The sequence below is a fragment of the Mastigoproctus giganteus genome, chromosome 1 (genome assembly GCF_048544385.1).
Source record: "Mastigoproctus giganteus isolate SK-2022 chromosome 1, ASM4854438v1, whole genome shotgun sequence".
NCBI classification, from domain to species: domain Eukaryota; kingdom Metazoa; phylum Arthropoda; class Arachnida; order Uropygi; family Thelyphonidae; genus Mastigoproctus; species Mastigoproctus giganteus.
The window spans coordinates 95,135,732-95,157,699 of record NC_143575.1 but is presented as its reverse complement, the minus strand read 5'-3'; the positions used below and the strand labels follow the sequence as shown (position 1 = coordinate 95,157,699).

At 38.4% G+C, this 21,968-nt stretch overlaps 1 protein-coding gene across 3 annotated transcripts in view; it reads right to left on the bottom strand.

Moving 5' to 3' along the window:
• The window catches only part of LOC150091012 (uncharacterized), a 55,082-nt gene that overhangs the window by 5,380 nt on the left and 27,734 nt on the right, over positions 1-21,968 (bottom strand). For 2 of the 3 annotated variants that reach the window (XM_090373858.1, XM_090373847.1), the window contains exon 2: positions 5-304. In XM_090373858.1, the coding sequence (XP_090229984.1) occupies positions 5-230 (226 nt within the window). In that variant the 5' untranslated portion in view covers positions 231-304. The remainder of the gene's footprint in view (positions 1-4; positions 305-21,968) is intronic. The other variant, XM_090373852.1, reaches the window with a different exon arrangement.

Genomic DNA, 21,968 nt, shown 5'->3' with positions numbered 1-21,968 from the left:
TAACCTAATACTATACCTCCTTCTTCTCCCTCTTCTATTCTCCATAGGGGTGTTGTAGGTACAACATCTTGGTTACACAGGTTGCTGTTGCAACACACAAGAATGGGCCAGTTACTGTCTGCAATTGCTGGTTTTCTGTTTTCACATAATAATGAAGTTTTGCTTGTAATACATCCTCTAATGATAGGATTGGAGCCATCCTGTCTGTCCAAGTATTGACTATAGCACATACTGGTAGTATTACACCTATGCTTGCCCTGGTCTTGACAGTGAGCAGTAGTACAAATGCATGCTATAGGTTTCTCTGTAAAATAATTATAAAACCATTAAGACTATTTCATAATGAAAATAATCAATGCTATGTATATCAGTAGTACTTAAAACGTAAAGCAAATTTCCTTTTTGTATTGTTGGTTGCAATTATAACAACTCCTCTTGAACAGACATGAATTAAGTTTACCCATAGATAAAATGCCACTGCCCTGGTAGTTTGTAGAGGAACATACCGTATTTCCCCATGTATAAAACACACCTTTTTTTGAAAAATTTGGCGTCTTATACAGTGGTTGTAAATTTTTTTTTACTTTCATTTCCTGCGCTTGTTACCAGTATATTAGGTTACGTTTTGCCCAGAAATGGCTCAAAAAAGATTTTTGTACAGTGCTGAATTCAAGTTAAAAGTGAATGGAAATCGTGCTGCTGAAAGTAAGTTTGGTCCTTCTCCAACTGAGAAAACAATCCGAGACTGGCTATGGGAAGAAGAATTGCTGATTTCAAAGGAGGACACAATCGGTGCTTCAGGTTCATGAAATGGACTAAGCATGCGTACGCACCAGACTTGCCCAAAAGATATGAGCAGAAGGTCCTTGAATTTCATTGTCCCAAGTAACAGAACTGTTGATAAGAAGGGGGTGAAAACTGTAACGACAAGTGGACATAAAAAGAGCCATTATACATCCTATACTGATTTTCAAACGCAAAACAAGACATTCCTCATTCATGATAAGGATGGGATAAAGATCTGGTTTGAGAAAGTTTGGAGCAGGAGACCAGGTGGGCTCTTATGCAAACCTGCCATATTGGTGCTTGATCAGTTCAGGGCACACATAACAAAAAACAAAACTTGTTGTCATACCTGGAGGCCTGATATCCCAGCTCCAACAAACCCTTCAAAGCTGCCATGAGAGACAATTTGACACCAACTATAGGAGTAGGAGAAGTTTGTACCTGGGATGATATCAAGTCATTTAAGAAGTGTGGCATTTCAAATGCCATAGATGGAACTGAAGACGAGTTGTATGATGAATAAAACTTGAGTTCAATAACTTTATGTAATTCATTTTTTTTCAAATTTTGGGCCCCAAAATCAGGTGCGTTTTATACATGGGGAAATATGGTACATTTGGATTTCTTTTATTGACAAAAATCCCACATGATCAGCTTCTTTAAAATTCTGCCCAAACATGGCTTTATTTCCACAAGTTTGTTTTCCTTTCATTGAATATAACAATGTATTGCACTGGTATTCTCCCTAAGGCCTCAAGAGAGTTTGAATGTGGACATTATGTACCTAAACTCCAGAGCATAACCTTGATGTTCTTATTTTTCAAATACCAAACTGAATCCCCAGTCTTTTCATGGGGAAAAATCTGTAATGTAGTTGATGCCATTTATCTAACACTAGTAAAATAATGGAGTCACTGGTTAAAGATGTATTGCAGGATCATCTAGACACAGCATGGGTTTGTTAAGGGAAAGTCTTGTCTGGCAAATTTAATTGGTTATTATGATGTAGTTACAAAGGAACTGGATGGAAAAAATAAATTTTGATATCATATACTTGAATTTCAGGAAAGCTACTGTATAAATTGGAGCTGCTCTTTGTGGAACAAGCTTAACATACTAGGAAATAATTGTGCAGTCCATGATATACAGGAATTTTGCTAGCAGGGAAAAGGAGGTGATTGTCCCTCTGTATAAGGCAATGGTCAGGCCTCTTCTTACCAGGAGAGGCATAAATTTGCTGGAACAAACTTCCATGTGGAAGTTGATAGGTTAAATAAATTTTTTTTTGGCTGATGCTGCATAAGCTCATACACTTGCATCACATGCCACACCAAGCAAAAGGGCAACCTTCTTTTTGTGATAAGATGCTTTGGCACCAGAGTTGGTTAAATACCTCTCCTCTACAGTCCTTTCTTAAAACCATAGCTTTTCTATTATAACTACTCAACTGGCTTATGCACAGTCATTCATAAACTTTACCCAGTACTGAGAGAAGATGATGATATTCACCAGAATCATTTAAAGTCTAGCTGTCAATAAATACCTCTAATGTATTATCAGAGTAAAACTGTAACTTAGCATCCTGTTCCCCAGTAATAACTAAGAAATGTTTAATGCATTAACCAAGTCAGATTTCCTAGTGTGAGAAAGTTCACCTGACTTGTTTAATGTAATTATTTTTCTTAGGTGCTCAGCACTCTTGCTACTCTTTAGCAGAGAATCTAAAGCTATGACAATGCCACAACAGCCATCAGAGGGTCCAATTTTAGCAGTATAAATTTTGTAAAATGTAGTTTTTCATTTGGGTGCTATTGGCAGCTAAGATTTCTATACTTTCAACACTTTTTTTTTTTTTCACCATTAAAAAGGACAATTATAGTCCCATTGTCCCTTTATTTTAGGTATATCATCATGAGTTGCTGTCTCCACAATGACTGTATTGGTCTTATCTAATATTTTTCAATAAAGTGTTCCCTCACAAGTCTAATATTATTGTCATCTTTTGTTTTCTCCTGCACATAAGAGTCTGATTAGTCACCTTTTATGAGTGTTTTTAGACTTTTGATAAAATTTCTCTTTCATCTTCAGTTACTGTGCTAGTGGCTGTTAAAAATTCTTAGTATGTATAAATTAAAAGCTAGAAATCAGCTGTGATAGTTAGCTAACTATATTACCCTTATTAGTGTGAAGGAGTTCTCAATCCAACAAAATCTGTCATTTCTAATAAATATTACAATTTTCTTATATATTTCATACTTTGCAGCGGAACCCCTTTATTACTATGGGAGCCATAACTCTGTATTCATTTTTTACATAAGATGATAATAAATTCACCAACTTCATTACTCCCGACATAAGCAATGATAAAGAAGTTGGTGAATTTATTATCAACTACAAGATTCCTATGGATCTTAATACATAAAACTGATTGGATGCTGTATAAACTTCTTTTTTCCATCCTTTAAAGGACTGACAATAGGGAAATAATACCTGTAATGTCTCTTTAATTTTTTCTTCTTTCCCTATTGTCAGTCCTTTAAAGGATAGAAAAATGAAGCTCAGCCTTCCTCTTCTCTGATGTGCATTGAGGTTTATGAACCCATTCAAAACCTGGGAATGTATTTTCTCTTCTGATCACAAAGCTGTGACTTTCAGTTAAATTATTATAAAAAAAAAATGTCCCCCATCATATCTATAAGCCTGTGTGGTTCAATAATGAATTGAAAACTAAAACCAAGCTAATTTCGTACAAAGAATGTCAACCACCAATGAAATACGTGATCTTGGTTTCATATTCGCGAGCAATTTTTCCTTCTCATCTCACTTAGACTACACAACACAAATTAAAAAAAAATGTATTAACGACTCACTATTGCAGAAACAATTACTTATTTTTACCGAAGTATTGAACCGATGAACAATGAAAATATTTCTTTGTACAATTCTATAAGACAGTTTTCTCACACATTGTGAGGGTAAAATTAATGTGTGATGTGTACCCGCTCCGCATCTCCTTAACCTGTTTTAAAAATTGTTTTTTTTTTTTTTCTGTATTCAATAACAGAAACTTGCATCAAATTTATTCTCCAAGTAATAAAATCTGTATATTTTCCCCTTTAGAGTTATGAAGTCATGGGTGGACACAAACTGGTAAGATAGCAGTGCATTAAAGACCGCACCAAATTTCAATTTACATATCCCTTTCTTTTTTATTATTGGTAATCAGTCACACTAATCAAGAATTTGGAACTATTACTTGGCTAGAGGTTTTCTTCCTTTACAGCAGTAGTACTTAGTATAAGAGATAGGGAAGTAACAAAAATGCCTAACTCATGTAGAAAATTTATATACACCGAGGAGCCATGGACACTGCAAGATTTCTGTATGTGTCTTGTGGTATCGATGTCTGGGCAATACCTGGAAGTCTTCCTCATGTTCTGTGAACCAGTCTCGAACAATCCGGGCTGTGTGGCATGGTGCATTATCCTGCTGGAAGACCGGACCTAGAGTATCCCAGCAGAACGTTGCTGTCATCACTTCCCCAGGTAAATGATGCATGTACCAGATGACCTTCCAATCACTGAAGGTCCAGTTTTGATGCACTGTGTGTTGTGACACACAGTTGCCAAACACCTTGGACCACCCGTCTGGCCATTGTCAAACATGATCTAATTAATGGCAAAGTCCTTAGATTAAGGACCTACAAATTAGAATATGTGCAAAGCATTTATCATACACGACTACCGTTTCAAGAGGATTCCCTCTCTTCTGGAATGCAGTGCTAGACCAGTGGCTCACGAAGGATAGCGATGAGTTCATCAAAGTTGCATATGCAGGGAAGATCAAGACATTCCTGTCACCAAGACCGCCAAAGGTAACTCTATATGGTACTCAAATTCCATATGTACAGAACACCAAGTATTTGGGTTTAACTTTAGATGATCGTCTCAGGTTTCATGTCACTAAAATCAAAAAGTTCGTAGCTGCAGTTGTTAGAATTTCTCGCAAGGAATGGGGTTTATCCAAAAAAACCTCTGGTATTTGGTTAGTGGCTGCTACCAAGGTTACAACTAAAGCCAAGCTTCTGTCCCTGCTTACAGGTACCATCCCCTTGGATTTACACATTACAAATAGCAACATAAAGGAGGAAAAACGTAGAATTTGAGGGAGTATGGAACCATTACAAGAGGTTGTCTTCTTGGTTTTCTCCAACCACCCCTACTGTTCGTGCGGTGAGGTTGAATCTTGGAGACATGTCATCCTTGAATGCGGACTGTATACTTTAGACAACAGGTGTATGTATAATGTTTCCACATTGTACCTAGTTGGAATTTTTCGCTGGCCTCCACCAATATAGCACACACAGAGAATGGTTAGTCCCTGGTGGCGAAATGGCCTGACATAACACTTGGTTCTGAGCTTATGTCTAGGAGCCACCCTTCATATCAGGACATACACACATGTACAGCATATAAATCGATTAATATGTATCTTGAGAATGTATATACAGTTGTGTGTTAATAAATAATCATTTGCACTATGGATTCACACAAGGTCGCACTCAGAAATAATACTCCATCTGGAAACCTCCAAGGCCTTCTGTCGACCACAACTGTACTGGTTAATCAGGAAATACTTCACTGACAGAACCGTTACAGAGGATACCCACAGGGCCCCAGTTCTTCAGGACCGATATCATTGCATTTGGAGATGATCTTTGGAGCCAAACTCTACCTTCGAAGGCCTCCCCAAGTTAAAATCCAAGGCATGCAGTTACCTCGTGATCCAAACTAGAGGTCATCATTGACCATAGACTTACTTTCCTCCCTCACCTTCAGAATCTCCAATACTCCTTTACTATAAGGTGGTGTTCCTCCGGAAAATTATGCGTAAAATTAAACAGAAGCTGAACTCTGTCCCCTGGACGATTCCTGCAGCAATTCTAGGCACGGATGTGAAAAGAGAGAAGCTGCGCTGCTATAATGAGCTAGTTCATATATGGCAGATGCAATGGGACAAGTCATGAAAAAGTTTACTCTCACGATGGAAACCTATCTAGTCAAAGGACATGGTGCTCTCAATGAGAAATTGTTTCAATTTAGACTTTCAGAGCAAAGGAGAACTGGTTGCACATACTCTTCGACTGTGCTATGTATAATGAATCCAGAGATTCTCCTCAACTGCAGTGTAACATCACTCTAGGCCTTTGCAAAAGAAGAGGTTTATTTTGGGGGCGAACCTAGTTTGAAGATAAAATTGGACAATACTTTAAGTCTGTTTTTGATGAGTTGCTAGGTGCCGCCTTTAGTTTTAATAAAAATTATCTAATATAGTGCATAATTTCTCTCTTGGAAATGAAAGATATCTTATTGTAAATCAAAATGCCTTCTCAGCTCTACAGCAATTTGCTACACACGCCGCGGATTACTGAGCTAACTTCTATACTCAACAAAGCTACTTTTTTTTTTTTTTTCCCCCTAGTCCTTTATGGGGCAGGATTCACCACCGTGCGTGATTATAGGAGCTAAACACACTATACTCATTTCTTGCCATTGTAGAGATGAACTAACGTTTAGGGGCTGCCTTTCCCATCCTTATTCTATAAAGCGATATCCCGATTATAACGTATGCAGCAGGCATCTGGTAAAAGAATCATCATGCTTGTCACTCTTTCAAGACCATTCTCAACTAAACAACAGAAAAGAAGCGCCTCCTCCCAACAAAGATGAAGTCACTAGTAAGTTCTTCAGCTGAAGGAAATTCTTAAGTACAGTACAGGTACTGTCAACGGTTTGAACTATCCATGAAATTGACTCTCAACACCATTACCCCCTAGCATTGTCGTTGGTATTATTGCATCAGGCAATCATGTAACCTATCACTGCCTGCAATAAAGATATATAAAACGGTGTGAAGGTCAATTTCATGGCGCACATGTATAGCAGGTAGCATTTTTATTCTACACGGTTTCGTTCCAATGTACTTCTTTCTGCTCAATTAAAGAACGGAAGGGATTTAATCTCTTTCGCATCTGGATATCTAACCCAAAAAATATACAGTACAATATTGGCATATAGCGAAAAAAGGTTGTTTTTTTTTTTGTCTGTCTAATGCAGTGTATTGCGCAGAATTTTTATATCCACCGTAGTTAGGTCACATGTAAATGCTCGCACGATCAAGGCACTATTAGCTCCGAAGCAATCCTGCTAACGTGTATTAAAGTTCTTTTGTTGACCACTTCACAGGGACTTTTAGGACGGCGATGTTCGTTTACGAACACTAGTATCTGATAACATGATCCACTGCGTTTGTTGCAGAATATAAATCAAATGTCCTTACACTTATCACCAACGCAGTGGCATTTTGTTTTATGATCATATACTAATAGTGCCCCCTTATACTTGAACTCCTAAATTGGATGTGCTGGAATGTAGCTGTTATCCTCTTAAACTACTACAAGCTACTTTCCAGCGTAACAAAATGACATGCTATTCAGATTCATGCATTAAAAAATTTGACCACGTGACAACTTTAATCCTTATGATTTCGAGATGTGTGAACACAATAACAAAAAGGCAAATGTTTAAGATCCACTACCACGCCTTACAGAGAAAAATTGCGATAAATGTCGAACAGCAGCAATCTTTTGTATCAAATTTCATTTGATAGATCAACTCTTATACCCATGCAATGTTCACCACTACTTGAATGCAGAATTGCAATTTTAAAAATTCCCATTACTGTACGCGTGTAGCGCTGATTGATGTTCCCAAAGCGTCAGGTTCTTTTGTCATAAATGTTCAATTACCATACGGGGGGCGGGAAGGAAAAAAAAAAAAGTACTCGCATCGTCTTAGGCCAACCACCCAAAATGACTCCCTGAACATCTGTTGCTATTCCCAGCGGCGTTACCTTATACGGTAGCGAATCCAACATGACTTTCCCTGGTGGCTGTCATCCGCCACTCACGTCGAAGTCACATAAAGCTGTCAACATCTCCTTCTGCCACTTAGAGGAGAAAGACGTTTCACATTTGCATGCTAACACGCTTCCATCCATAGGTCGTTGAGTCCGAGTGAAACCGGAAGCTCAATTTTACTTCAGCTTGCAGCACAACTGTATTAAAAATAGCGTTATCTTCAAGATAATTAACCTTTGTCATCCTAGGTTTAAAAATACTCTGTTTAACAGTCTGCTTTCATTTAGTTTACTATTTCTCTTCTGGGTAATTGGCTTCTACAATATAGAAAGTTTGGACTATTAAACTTACCTATCAACCACACCACTTATAATTGCATTATTCGTACGGAAGTGTTAATTATCAGTCTTTCCCTACTAACAACGGTTGATGTCCAAATATGAATAGGCATGCCAGTGAATTCATAGGAGGTAATATCTGATGTAAAATTGTGCTCTTGAGAATGCTAAGACAGTCCACTTTTATCATATTTCTATGTTCGTGGGCCGATATCCATGTGCAAGCTTAAAAATGGCTAACTACAGGCCTCTCAACAGGATTCGAACCCATTATTGTTCTAAGATGGGCTTTAAAAAAAAAAAAAACCTTGCACTTCTATATTTTGTCCATTTCAGTATCTGAAGAATTACGCAAATCATTTTACAAATATCCTTCGCTTTTCACCCATGCCCGTAAAATCTCTTATGTTACAATTAGCCGGTAAGGCTTTAAGATTACCATCCATCAGTAGCATAGCTACCCTTGTTCGGGCCCCTACTTAATTAATTAAAATTGCAAAAAAAGGAGACAGCTGTCTTGCCTGCTTACATGGTAGCTACGCTACTGGTCAATAAATACAACAAAATAAGTATCACACACATTTTTCCCAATACGCCCTCTGTAACTCAAGTTTCTGCATGACGTTCGAGATCAACCATCTTTTCGATGATGGTTTAACTTCATAGGAGTCATATCTTTAAGTTTTGGAGCAAATGCGGAACGTCTTCAAATTCCAGCACTACTGTAAGAAGGCCGCAAGTTGAAGCAATTGTTCTATTTCCAGGGGCTCAAAAAAAAAAAGTCTATAATCCCTACATCACAAACTGATTGAATAGCTGCACGTTGCTTGAACCGCGTTCAAAGATAAATCAACACGAAGCTGTAGGCAAAAATGTGTCCAAACTTACGAGTAATACATTTCATCCTGCGCTTAACAAGTTCCTATTGAGCGAAAAACCGTGCCTACATATTTCTAGGGTTTTTTTAAACGGGTGTGGGAAAAAGACGAACGGGAATCATTCACTTTTAACTTCTTTGTTCATGGATGCATGCGCTACAAGAAGGAAGAAATTTTCGATTTATTCAAGTACACTACCAAACACGGGATGAAGAAAGAAATGCTACTTAAGTGGAACAAGAGCAGTAGACCAACAATCATATCGATGTTGATTTAGTGTATTAAGTAATTGGTGTTTACACTGCATTTCATTTGCTATGCACGTTATAAAAAATTTAATTTCTGTGAATTACGATTGCTCTGAGATACCCACCTCTTAAAAAAAAGTGAGTCAGAAAGGAATCATGATGTCATTTCCTTTGTATAAAATTAAATTGTGATGCTATTTAGCAGTTTCAATTATGGGAAGAAAATGATATTTTCCCCCTTAAATGTAAACAAAAAACTCGGGGGGGGGGGGGGATAAGAGCAGCCAGGCTATATATACACACACTTGAGTTTTGATGATATTAGAAGTAAAACAAAAGTTTTCATAGTATTAAAATAATAGCTGGTCTGAGAATTCCCCCATCCTCAAGGAAATACGTCATTGCGCTAATCTATATCAAAACAGAAGGGAAAAACATTTTTTAAGACTATTACGATTCGCAATTTCGCTTGTTCAGCAGAAACAAAGCTGAAGTGCTGCCATCTCGTGATAGGCTCTCAAACTGATTGGGAATCGTATGCTACCTGTTGCAATTAAAATATGTACGCGTGAATTGCTTTTCTTTTGTATAATTGAATGTAGAAAGTGTAAATAGGTAAGAGCAGTTGTTTAAAATTATTTCGATCGTTAATTGTATTTAGCAATCACTTGAACTTCTGTGTAAGCCTCGGATTAAAGTAATGCCAAGGTGGTTGTTAAATCTTTTTGGACTCATTTTAAATGGATGCACATGAAAAAAAGTTAAAAAAAAAAAAAAAATGTACCGGTATATACACACACGACTTGTTTTATAGTGCATTATTAATGAGTACCGGAAGAATCTCAATGTCCAAAATTTGGGACTGTGTGCTGGATAATTCCATTCTACTTCTTGTTTTCTCTCTCTCAGGGTAATTCAGAATTTTTTTTTTTTGGCTGGTGCAGCATAAGCCTCATAATAATGTCAAAAGAAACTACCATCTCCAAAGTCGTGGTACCAGACTCGCTCTTAGGATATTAGCTGTTCCTCACAGTGTATGTTATTAATTACAGTAACTACTTTGTCACAAAGTGAGTCATCGCGAATGTTCTGTACAGTTCCCATCTATATAATTCCTTTAAATATTAACTTGACATTTTTTGAATGAATAGTTTATTCGTTTCAAAATACAGAAATAGTCCTTTGTTTAATTGCCAATTTTTTTCCGCACTATATTTAAAAACATCTTGAGCAGTATACATACTTTTCACATTAATACTGAATAGTCAATATCACACTTTATGTAAATCTTTGTATTAATCGGCTGATCGAATAAAAAAAGTGTTGGAGTTTTCTTTTAGCAAAGATGATATCATATACACAAATTAGTTTGAGGATCAATTATGGGTTTAATGTTCATTTGAGCAACGAATTTCACCAATCGGATGTATTTAGAGGCCTGATTGTTTCAATTCTGCTTTCCCACCTGCTGTCAGATAATGGTTTTGAAATAAGTTGAAGAACATTTTCAACAAGAACTGTCCAGCATCGTTTACAATTACTTTGATTTATGTCGACTAATTCGGGGTTACTTGTCTAACTACTAAAGACACAAGCCCCTTGAAGACTTAATCGATAAAATTAACTATATTGGATTAAAATTCAAAATTTCTTGCGACATTAGCAAACAAAACAACCGTAGGATTTCTACAAGAAACATATAATGCAGCCATGACCTGAACAGCGCTCCATACTGTTCAGTGATGTAAATTAATAACGGACACCGCCTTGATAGCACTCTAATGGATGCTATTTTCATTCTGTAGTTCGTATTGATCTTTACCTTGACTGTTACTTGTACCGCCCAAGCACAACAGCATTCTGGCACCAGTGTCATCTAGGCAGCAGGTACGCCGTGACAACCCTGCTCTATTATATATTAATGGACTCAAGGTCGTCGGAGAGTAGGTCTTCGTTCGTGTACTTTGCCACTTAAAATAATGCGAAAGGAAATATCATTGTTATCAGTACAGGTGCATTATATAACACTTTCTTTTTTGTGGTGGAGGGAGAGAGAAGAGAATTGGCCTGGCAAGTTTGAAGCACTTCAGTGCTCTGCAAAATTCTCGGATAATTAGAGTTTACAAAACTGCTGAAGCTTACTTTGCATAGAATTCCCGGATCTTCGTGTTTAACAATCTGCATCCAACAGTCCTGTTCTTCTTGAAGTACATTTGCTGCGAAGAATAATTTTAAATAAACTGCAGTCTTCAGCAACTGTTCCTGCATACATCACGTTCTTTAAATAGTTAAAAACATGCTCCCGCTTTTATGAACTCTCAAAAAAACTTGATGCTAGTTTGTTTTTTGTAAGCTGATACCTATTCTTGTATCATCTTTATTTCGCAAAATAAACAGCAAGCCTTTATATTGGATGGCTACTAGCAGACCAATTCATTAGGGCTGGGGAAGAGATGTGATATGTATCGTTTGTAAAAAGAAAAGGAGCTGTGACCATGAGAATGGAAAATCTATCCTTCATTCCAGGGTCGAAATGTTTTTGTTAGTATTGTAAGTAGGGAATTCTCCCACACTGGAAGAAAGGCAATAGTTGATGGGACAGACATTAGGTCTGCTCCATCAGAGACATAATATTTAGTTTCACTTGCTTGTTACCTAAAATAAATCGTTTTCCACATGTAATATATATATTGTTCGACAGCTGTTTGCTTGGTGAAGAAACAGAGGTGAATATCCCCAAATATTTCATCACAGCGACTTTTTGCCTATACTCAGTTTCAAAATTCATGGACAACAGAATAATTTGCATTTTTAGTACTAAAAATGCAAAAATCACATTCATTGGATATTGTCTGAACGATGATTTAAAAGATGGTAAAATGATTATTTTAAAAACAGATTTCAGAAACTCTTGATCAAAACTAACAACTGGTCCGTATCGTCAACTTTACATGTGAATCTGAAGATAAAATCAATCGGAATGGTCATTAATGATAACTACTGGAAGATACCAAATTACAACCTAAAACACAACACCCGTTTCAACTATCTATAACGTTATTGGGTAGGAATATTTGGCACATCTGTGTTGTCATGTACTCGAACAAGTGGCTAACTTATTAATCTATGCAAGCGATAATAGTCATTTTGGGAAATGGAAATATCTAGAATTATATGAATATACAGTATAATAGTACAAAGACCTTCAAACCCTTTCTGAATCACTAGATTCGGGGACGAGTTGCGCGTTGTTTTATTTTAAAATTTATCTGTTCCTCCCACCTCCTCATCTACAACTGACTGAATCGGTCTCCACGATTCTCGAGAATAAACTGGCAATCTTCATAGTGCAATAATGATTTTTTGTCAGTAAAATCAAAAGTGGTTGTCCGCGGATAAAGCAAATTTTTGAAGAACAAACGGAAGAAATTCCTTTGGTTCCACAATCTGTGGAACCAAATTTGTGTCAGGACAAATCCGAAAGTGCGCGGGGAAAGCTGGCTTTATAGCCAAGACAATGGCACACATTCCCCCAGTCCGTTCTCACAGATGTACAGAAGAGTCACACGAAGTGCAGGTATAACGCTTGCCCTGTTATTACGATCCGAGGCGGAAGACTCCCGATGCAGTCGTCACAGGATTAATGGACGTTTCTGAGGAGATAAGTAGCGTCTAACAGAAGGTAAAATGGCGACAGTAAGTCGCCTTTGGCAGAGCTCCTTCGACATCAACTTTGGGCCACGTGAGGGACTGCGATTTAATTAACATTAAATCGCAGTCCCTCACGTGGAAAAAAAAATTGCCCATCTTTATACCAGCGTCTGTCTGGACTTTATTTACTTACAAGAAAGGATAACGTAACAACCAATCGGTTTGCAAAAGCTGATTACAAGATGCATCCCTTCTCTTGCTTCCGTATCTAGTGACGAACAGTAGCAGCTGAACTCAGCTTTAATCTCCTCCCCCCCCCCATATATAACGGTGCAGTAATCGGTTGGGACAAAACTCGTTTCATTTATGATGTTGTCACCAAACATTCAACGCATATCATTTGTCCTTCAGCATGTTTTTAACGGAAGTGGTTGGTGTTGATAATATAAATGGCACGTTATGCTGTTCAAAGGGCTAAATGAAAGGCGTATGAAAATAACCAACAATACGCCAAGTGTCAAAGTTGTAGCAAAAATACTTCAGGTAACAAATTGCCTTCATATGAAAAAGTTGTTGTAAATAAAAGTGTTGGTAACAAGAATTACAGGCGACTGCATTTAAGTATCGTATTGGGGATCAATAAGAGGGGGGGATAAAATGTCATACAATGATAAGCAGACAAGAAAGTCGTGCCACCAGTGCTTCAAAACCAATCGTTATTAAATATAAATGCTGCACTCCTCGGATTTTCAATAAAATAAAGATGATTTCACGATCATTGTTGTCCCCCCCTTTTTTTTTTTTTTTTTTTACTGGAAGAGGGGCAAAAATAAGTCTGCGGCGAGGGTTACAAATATATAGAGCAAAGGTTTTCAAAGTGTGGTCAGCAGAACTTAGAGAAAATGTTCCAAATAAACCATGAGTCAACAAGGGGTTGCATGATCACGATCACACTATTTCTTCCCTAAATAAAATGTCATGTTTTATGGACTAAGGTATTCTTACTGCTATAGTTGTGAGTTTAACAGTACGTTTGCACACGAACCGTCAAAACCGGACGCATAAGAAATCAATGAACTTTAATGGTGTAGCTACACACATTGTCCCGTGGCCGGAAGCAATGTTTCCTTATCTGTGCAAAACAGCAGTCATCACCATTGTACTTCCAGAAAGAGTTTTAAAAATGAATAAATTTAAGTACGACGTTGTGACATTACTGAAAGCGTATCCTTAGGAGGGATGCATAGTCCCATTATAGTATCTTCCCGTCGAATGCTGTTTGTAAGGATTTATCAAAGGAGATACAAGCTTCTGTGAAGAACAGAGAGCATCTTTACTCTGATTTCTCAAACCAAGTTACCCATTGTCTAGCGATTACGCTGGTACCAGTGCGTGTCGAAACGCCCAGCATACTGTTAAAACACTGTTTATTGACAGACAAGTTTCTGAATCCACTTTGTTTGGATTTACACCGGGATCCTAAACAACAGAAGCCTACTTAACAAGGTCAAAGAATGTGACAAGTATTTCGTCGTAATATCGATTGACTTTGCCGGGGCGTTCGACTCACTCTGGTGGCCGATCGTCTTGGGCAGACTCAGGGAAGCTAAAGCACCCATCAACCTATCTCTCACAAAGAAAAATTGAGATGAACACTCCATACAAAAAGATCGCAAGAACAGTACACAGAGGATGTGCACAGGGGTCTGTATTGGGCCCACTTCTCTGGAACTTGGTATTTGATGAGTTCTTGAGGATGGACCTAGGACCGGTGGTGGTGCAGGCCTTCGCAGATGATCTGATTTTGACAGTGCAAGCAAACTCCGGAGCCCAATTGGAAATCCTAGCTAATCAGGCCCTGCAGATACCCCAACAGTGGGCCAAGAAGAATTTCTTAACAATGTCACCGACAAAGACATCGTCGGCGCTGCTTAAAGGAAACCTGCAACTGAGACGACCATCCCAGATTAAGATTGATGGGACAACTATCAAGTTCGCCAGTCAACTAAAATACGTTGGTGTCATACTAGACAATAACTTATCCTTCCAACCACATCTCAAATTCCTAAAACAAAAGATCAGAAACTACTCTGCGGTGGTAGCTAGGGTCTCAAAAAGTGTACCCCAGCCTTGTACTACAAGACAACCTTTCTCCCAATAATTACATACGCTTCACCAATCACACTATTTCTTCACGGCAAAACTGCCTTGGTCGTAAATAAGAAAACTCTAGATGCAATTCAATGCACCATCCTGCAGAACGGCGAGTAACCCAGCACTGCAGGTGATAGCAGCAGTACTTCCATTGATCTTGAAATCGCAGTAACAGGACTCCTCTACTACTTATTTAAGGAATAACCACCGCTTTCCTGGAATTTACAATAGACCCAACAAACAACCATAAGGCAGAAAAGATCCGTCTTCAGTCTCACCTGCTGCAGGTGTGCAGAAACAACCAAAGGAGTCATCACCTACAACTTGAAAGAATCGATCCAAAATCGCCTACTTGGTTCTTTCCGGGGTTACAAACTGGACACGGGCCCCTTCAATGTAAAGTTAATGAACTTCGCCCTTGTAGAGGACCCATGCTGTACATGTGGAGAGATCGAAACCTGTGAACACCTCATATACGAGGATCTCGGGTGAATCCTAATCAAGAGTTTCACCTACTGGATTCAGAGGAGGAATACAGAGCCCTAACCAACTTCGCTCAAGGAGAACGCTAAATGCAATACACCAGGAGTGAAAGACGACCGACCAGCCAGATAACAAATCAAAACATCCTTTCGGACACATCCCGGAATGATAATTATGTGGAACATACTAGCTGTCTTGCCTAGGAATAGTGATGGTGCACTTCCTACAATGATACGAACCAACACTGCCTATGTACCAACAAATATGAGACCTAAGTGAAACTGACAAATGTACTAACCAAAGATAGGAAACCTGGACGAGACACTGTCCCACGAGAGACTCTACTACCGTACATGACTACACTACGACTGCTGCAGCCTCACTGCCATGTACCAGCTCCCTTGCCTAGTACCTTTTTTCCTCTCCCCGCAGGGGGGAGGAGATGGTCTACCTGTCTCCTCCCTCCCTTGCCACCCCATATACTTCGCCTGGTGAGGCATGGGCATGCCTTACTGACCACCTGTGGTTGCCTTCCCTATCGACGCCATACTTCTAGTCTTCACCCCCCTACTCTGACTAATACGCCAGCGTACACCCCACGCAACTAATAAAAATTGAAACCTGAACTACATTAACCTCTCCTGGCTTTTTCTAAAATTAAGTCCTAACCTAGCCACCGAAATCTCAGGAAATTAGTTGGCAGGACCTGCCAGAATATATATAAGCTACTGGGTTCCTGGTGTGCCTCCATCGGGTGTAAGTTGGGCAACGTTGGGCCCCAGCGGCTAAACGACCATAAGAACAACAGTAGACGACACTAAATGATCCAAGACCCACACACTTTTAAATCTCTGGCATTTACAGCGTACTGTAACACACGTGGAGATGGAGAAAACCCTGGTGCCGCTTCACCGTAAACACACACTTCTTTTAGAATTTGTTATCAAGTCTAAAGAAAAAAAAAAGGTTTAAATACAACATCGGCGTTACAGTTTAAACTATTTCAACGTTGATTCTGGTCTTGTTAATGACACAGAACTACGTATGGTTATATGGTGGTTGTTTCATGGAAGCTGGGATTCGTTAGAATGAAGTACCTTCAGCTATCCTTTACAGTACGTTGTTTTCTGAAACATTTAGAAAACACCACAAAAAATACGCACTAAAGAAACAAACTGCACATCGCTTCATTCAGTTGGAAGTGTGTATATAGGTCGGGTGAGCTAAGAAGCTGTTGACAGGTGTTGGTAGTTAAGTTGATGCTGTTCTATGTTTAGAAATACTCCTTGAATCTGAGAGGGGATGAAGATGCTCTACTAAACTCTTTACTGCTGAAAATATCTTTGTGAGCCCTCAACATGTCATGGGTGATCTTAGTGGAGCAGATTAGAATCAAAGTCAAACATTGCCCTATTTTTACCGTCAAAACTGAATCTTGTTTAGAAATGAGTGGTGCAAAATCTACTTTGTATTGAAGTAATCTGATTTTACTCCTTATTTCCTTCAGTCTCTTCGTTAAAATTCATGGCTTAATCAGATATGTCATACCATTCAGGACATTTACAATTCATTTTTTAAAAATTTTATTGCAGAATCGATGACCACTTTAAAAGCCCTTGTCAACTAACCACAAAACAATCGGTTTTTATGAAAACCAATTGTCATTCAGCACCAAACATGCATTTGAATCCATTAACAATTAAAGCCATAATTAAACGTTTATCCCAGATTTGTAAAGAATATTTTACGTTTATCTTCTAAGAAATTCTCTACGTCTCACCACGAGATTTGTATGTAAACCCCATCGTAAAAAAGTCACCCGAATACTCCAGGCGCATCAGTAACGCACCATGCAAATAACAATTCCAACTTGAGGCAATTTATTTGATTTATGCAATGCTCTCTGACGTACTAATCACGTGCCTGAAGGCTTTCATTTACTAGTACCATGAATATTCTTCTTTGACATGGAGAGAAGAGCAGTAATGGCGGATTCACCTTAATTAATATGAAGGGGTCAAGGTCCCATCGGAAGGACGATACACTCAAGTTACCGTGCATACATACACTTTATTTCTCCTCGTGCAAGTGCTCTCTCCTCCCACTTTCCTACCTGACTGATCTCCGCAGCCTTTGTGGTATTCCAACGGAAACTCCAAATACTTATTACATCTGAGGCTCACCTGTTATTACGTTTCTGTCATTAGGACGAGTGCCTCTGGCACCACGGAGTAAACTGCTCGTTTCCCACATCCGCGCGCACAACCATTCATTTCTTTTCCCCCGACTTCTTTCTCGAATCTCTGCCTTCCCTTTTGACTGTCTTGAACGGTACAATTTCAACCAGACCTACACGTGACTTTTCTGATTGCTGGGTACCAACTGTGTCAAGGTAACCTGGTTAGGACTCAAAGTACATGTTTTACATGTATTCGGACGTGTTTGGTCAATTAGGTGTGTTTAGGGAAGTATGACGTCAAATACATTCATGGTTCCGGTTCTGTTGAGCATTATATGAAAGTCAATGCAGCCATTTCTTGTATGTAAAGTGTCAAGTCTGCAAATTGCTTTTTAAAGCTTTCGTGGATCTGAAGGGTCGAAGATCATATTTTCATCTTCGTGTTGATTCTCTCTTTATACTCCGGAATAGCCAGATAAGGTCAAAGTAGCTCACAAGAACTTCACGACATTTCACAGTCTTGTAGTCTTCAAATATGATGGCCTTTATCTCGTCATCGATATAAATGTAACTAGCAGATTTATTCATGCAACTTTTCGGCCCATTCAGTAGGGGATAAGGGTCCGCTTAGGGCCTTAGAATTTAGTGGGGTTCCCCCTAAAGTACTATATCTAAGGTACAATGTCAAGCGCTAAAACTTTAGCCATTTAGATATTCTTTATAATATATTTAAAAGTTAAATATTTTGTACAAGGACATCTACATTTTTAGGGTTGTGGCATTTAACATGCTTCTGTATTTGCTGTAGGAAGAATTTATAGTAAGAAGCAGATGTGGAAATTTGGGCATTATAATAATAGAGGATTGCAGAAGTCGAAATCGTTCGAGCCTGTGACCACGAAATACAGAGGATGCGGAAAGGTCAGGGAATGACCACCGCATATCCCAGAGCAATACGGCCTTAGTTGCTAATGCTCCTAAAAAAAAAAAAAAAAACACAAATAAGTCGAAATCAAACAAATTTGAGGCACCTTACTGCTTTAGGTCTAAGATCCCGAGGAACATTTTGCTTAATCAGAAAAATCGACGTCAAGAACGCGACTCTATTCCGCAACCCTATAATGTGGAAAGACCTGATGTGTACGAGAGCGATTATATGAAATCTTGACTGTGGAACTTATTATAAGCGCCAAAACTGCTTTTAATATACTGTATATATAATCCCAAATACACTGCATGGATTGAAGGCTAAGGTGTTTGCTGTCATTAGACTGTAATTTTCGGGAAATACACCTGAAAAAGTGTTGTAGAAGGGATAAATGAAGAAAAGTTAGTTTGGAATGGATGTTTACTCTTTGACGTGCGTCAAAGGGTCAGCATTCAGAAGAACAGTGCCCATGGAGTTATTTATAGAAGAAGCATGCAATTAAGTCTCCCCACGCTTTCAGAGAGACTTTGCAAGAGATGGATCAATAATAACCTGACTGCCCTTTTAAATGAGTCTACAAACTTGAGGTTTTCAATGCTCCAATTCAGACATGTGAGGGCGGATTTGTGAAAAGTACAGAATGAGCAGCTGTTTAGAAGAAAAGTAATGCCTGGAACGAGAGAGAGAGAAAACCCAGTTTTTTTTAGATGCAGAGGAAGAAATATTTGTGATCTGCTTATACCAGTAGATATGTGATCTTTTCTAGAAATCTGAGCATCACTGAAAATAACCATAAGAGCCCCAGCAGTCCGTTTCTTGCAAGATAAACAGGACGGAGTTTTAGAAGGAATAAAATTAACTAAGTTATCTTTGCTCCGCGGAAGAACTACATGTAATTGGCATTGGTGGTGGGACAGTCCAGAAGTTGAATCTTTTTGTGTAGGACAAGGTTTCTCAAGCTGGAAGGTGAAATGGTGGGCCATCATCAGCAAAACTGGATAGGATTTCGATGTAGTGTATGAAAACTATTTTGGAGACGGGATTAGCGAGTATGTTGACTTTCCCTTTTCAGGAAGAAATTACCCACTGTCTTCAATGTACTCATGATAGACAATTCTTTCGTGTTTCTTCTGCCAGTTAATTGATGTAGGAAATGGCTCATTCCTTGTCTAATAGTTTTAATTTTGCGTGACTCTGGCATAAGTTGGAGACTAAAGCGTCTTTAATGATGTCTTGCTATTTGCTCGGAGATAAGGATTTTGTGCCATTTACAACCCTTTGTCACACAACAAAGCAAGGGATCCGAGACGGGATAAAAAAGATGGCACCAGAACGCTAGTAAATGATGTAATTAAACGCAATCTAATGCGCCTCAGACGGTGCGATGTGTTACTTATTGGCCATTAACCTGACTGGAGATAGTATGCAGTAGTAATTGCAAAGGAGAAAACGGATTATTGTCTGCGAAAATATTTTGGTTTTAGGAGATAGAGGCTGTTAGGTCATTCTGTTCCAGTAGTGTGTTTGCTCGTCCATTTTGAAGCTATTTGTAATATAGATTGAAAATGGACGAGAAAACGCAATGCTATGGGGACTTAAGTCTCCATATTCAAGTTTCTACAACTTCTGATACATGTTTTCGCGTATCGATGTTGATATACCGGTGCTCCAAAATTATCATCCAACTACGTACAAGGCCACGATCTTCCAACAGACCAATTATATTTGGCAGAAATTTGGTACCATGGAAAATGAATAGCATTAGCTTTTTCTGCAACAACCAAAAATAATAATAGAAATTATTATTTGGAGTGATCTCTAGAACTAGAGATCACTCCAACATAAAGCATGAAATAAGTAGATGGCCCCCTTGTTGACAAATGGAACTTTTTAGGAAACAGAATTCGTTTGCCAGCTGCGAATGGCGCCAAAGATTTTTAAGAAGACACTTTGATTAATGTGGTTCTGAATGATGACTGTAGAGAGGATAGATTTTATTAGCTCGTGTCATCACCATAGCCCAATTACATATTGCTTTTGTGTTTCCCGCTATCGCATCTTTCCGAATACAAACCTTAAATTGTTTTACTGAGTAATTTACTACTTTTGCTCCATCAGAACCGAGTGATTTACATTCCCGATAACATGTATTACATATAAGCTTCAGTTGGATACAATCACAAACTTGCCATCATCACTAGAAAGGTCGCCCAAGTTTAGCTGAATGTTTCAGCCTCATCCATCAAAGCTTGGGCGCCGAACGTTTAAAATACTGAAGGTCAAGCGTCGGTAATGAAGTCATTTTAATGAATACCGCGACATGTGCTAACACCTTGTTGTTATCTCATTTCGTTCCACATGCTGACAACTTGTCTGGAGGTAACCTTGGGTTTAGCGTCTGCAATGGCACCAGAAAGAAACAGAGCTTTGATTTACGGACGCTACAAACGTATACAATGTCTACATTTGCCAATGCTCTGACTAATTTCTCTTCGGTTACTCGTGACCACACCCTATGAATATCGAGAGCACTAGTTTATTGATTATCCGTACGATATGAACGCTACTAATTTAAAAGAGCATACGGAAAGAAGATGAATTGATATCGATCCCACCTAGAATTTATAAAATTCCAAAGCTTGTATGTACATAATTATGTGGGGGGAAGGGCGATTTTAATGAAGTACGTATTCATCAGAATTTTATAATTAATAGCGGGACTCCAGTTTGTTTATTTTTTTTAGATTTCCGCATTTCTTTTATAATACTGTAAATATATTATAAAAATAACTTCTGTTTATATCGAGACAGCCACTTAGGATGAAGAGTTTACAAGGAACATTACCGTATTTAGAGGTTAGGTGATTTCGAACCGCGGTCAACTCAAAATCTTCCCAACATATCAGTTAGAAGTGGGGGGGGGGGGCCTTACGTTTTTATATCTTATTGGAATGAATGAACTAAGTGACATTGCTCTCAGGTGGTAGAGTAGATTAGTGTCGTTTACTTTAATTGATTCCCATAAGATGAATAATCATGAAGTTCCGCTTCCATCTAGTTAGATTCATATACGTACAGAGTACAGCATCTTTCATATAAAATAGAACGTAGATAATTACTAAACCCGCAATGTAATTTCTTAAACAGTGTAAACTTCTAAACTATACAAAGACTTCCTTCTAATTCGTAAAAATCTTCCAAACTGCTCAACAAACTCATTCTCCCAGTTATACATAACCTAAGAAAAAGATATTTCCCTAAACATATGGCCACTATTCAAGACCTTCTGGACAGCCTCCTAAAGGACTTAACACCGGAAGAATACAGAGCAAGATTGTAGTCCTTAAGCACAAATTCCATTCTCACATGTTCATTTAGTATTAGTAATGACCACATGGTGCAAG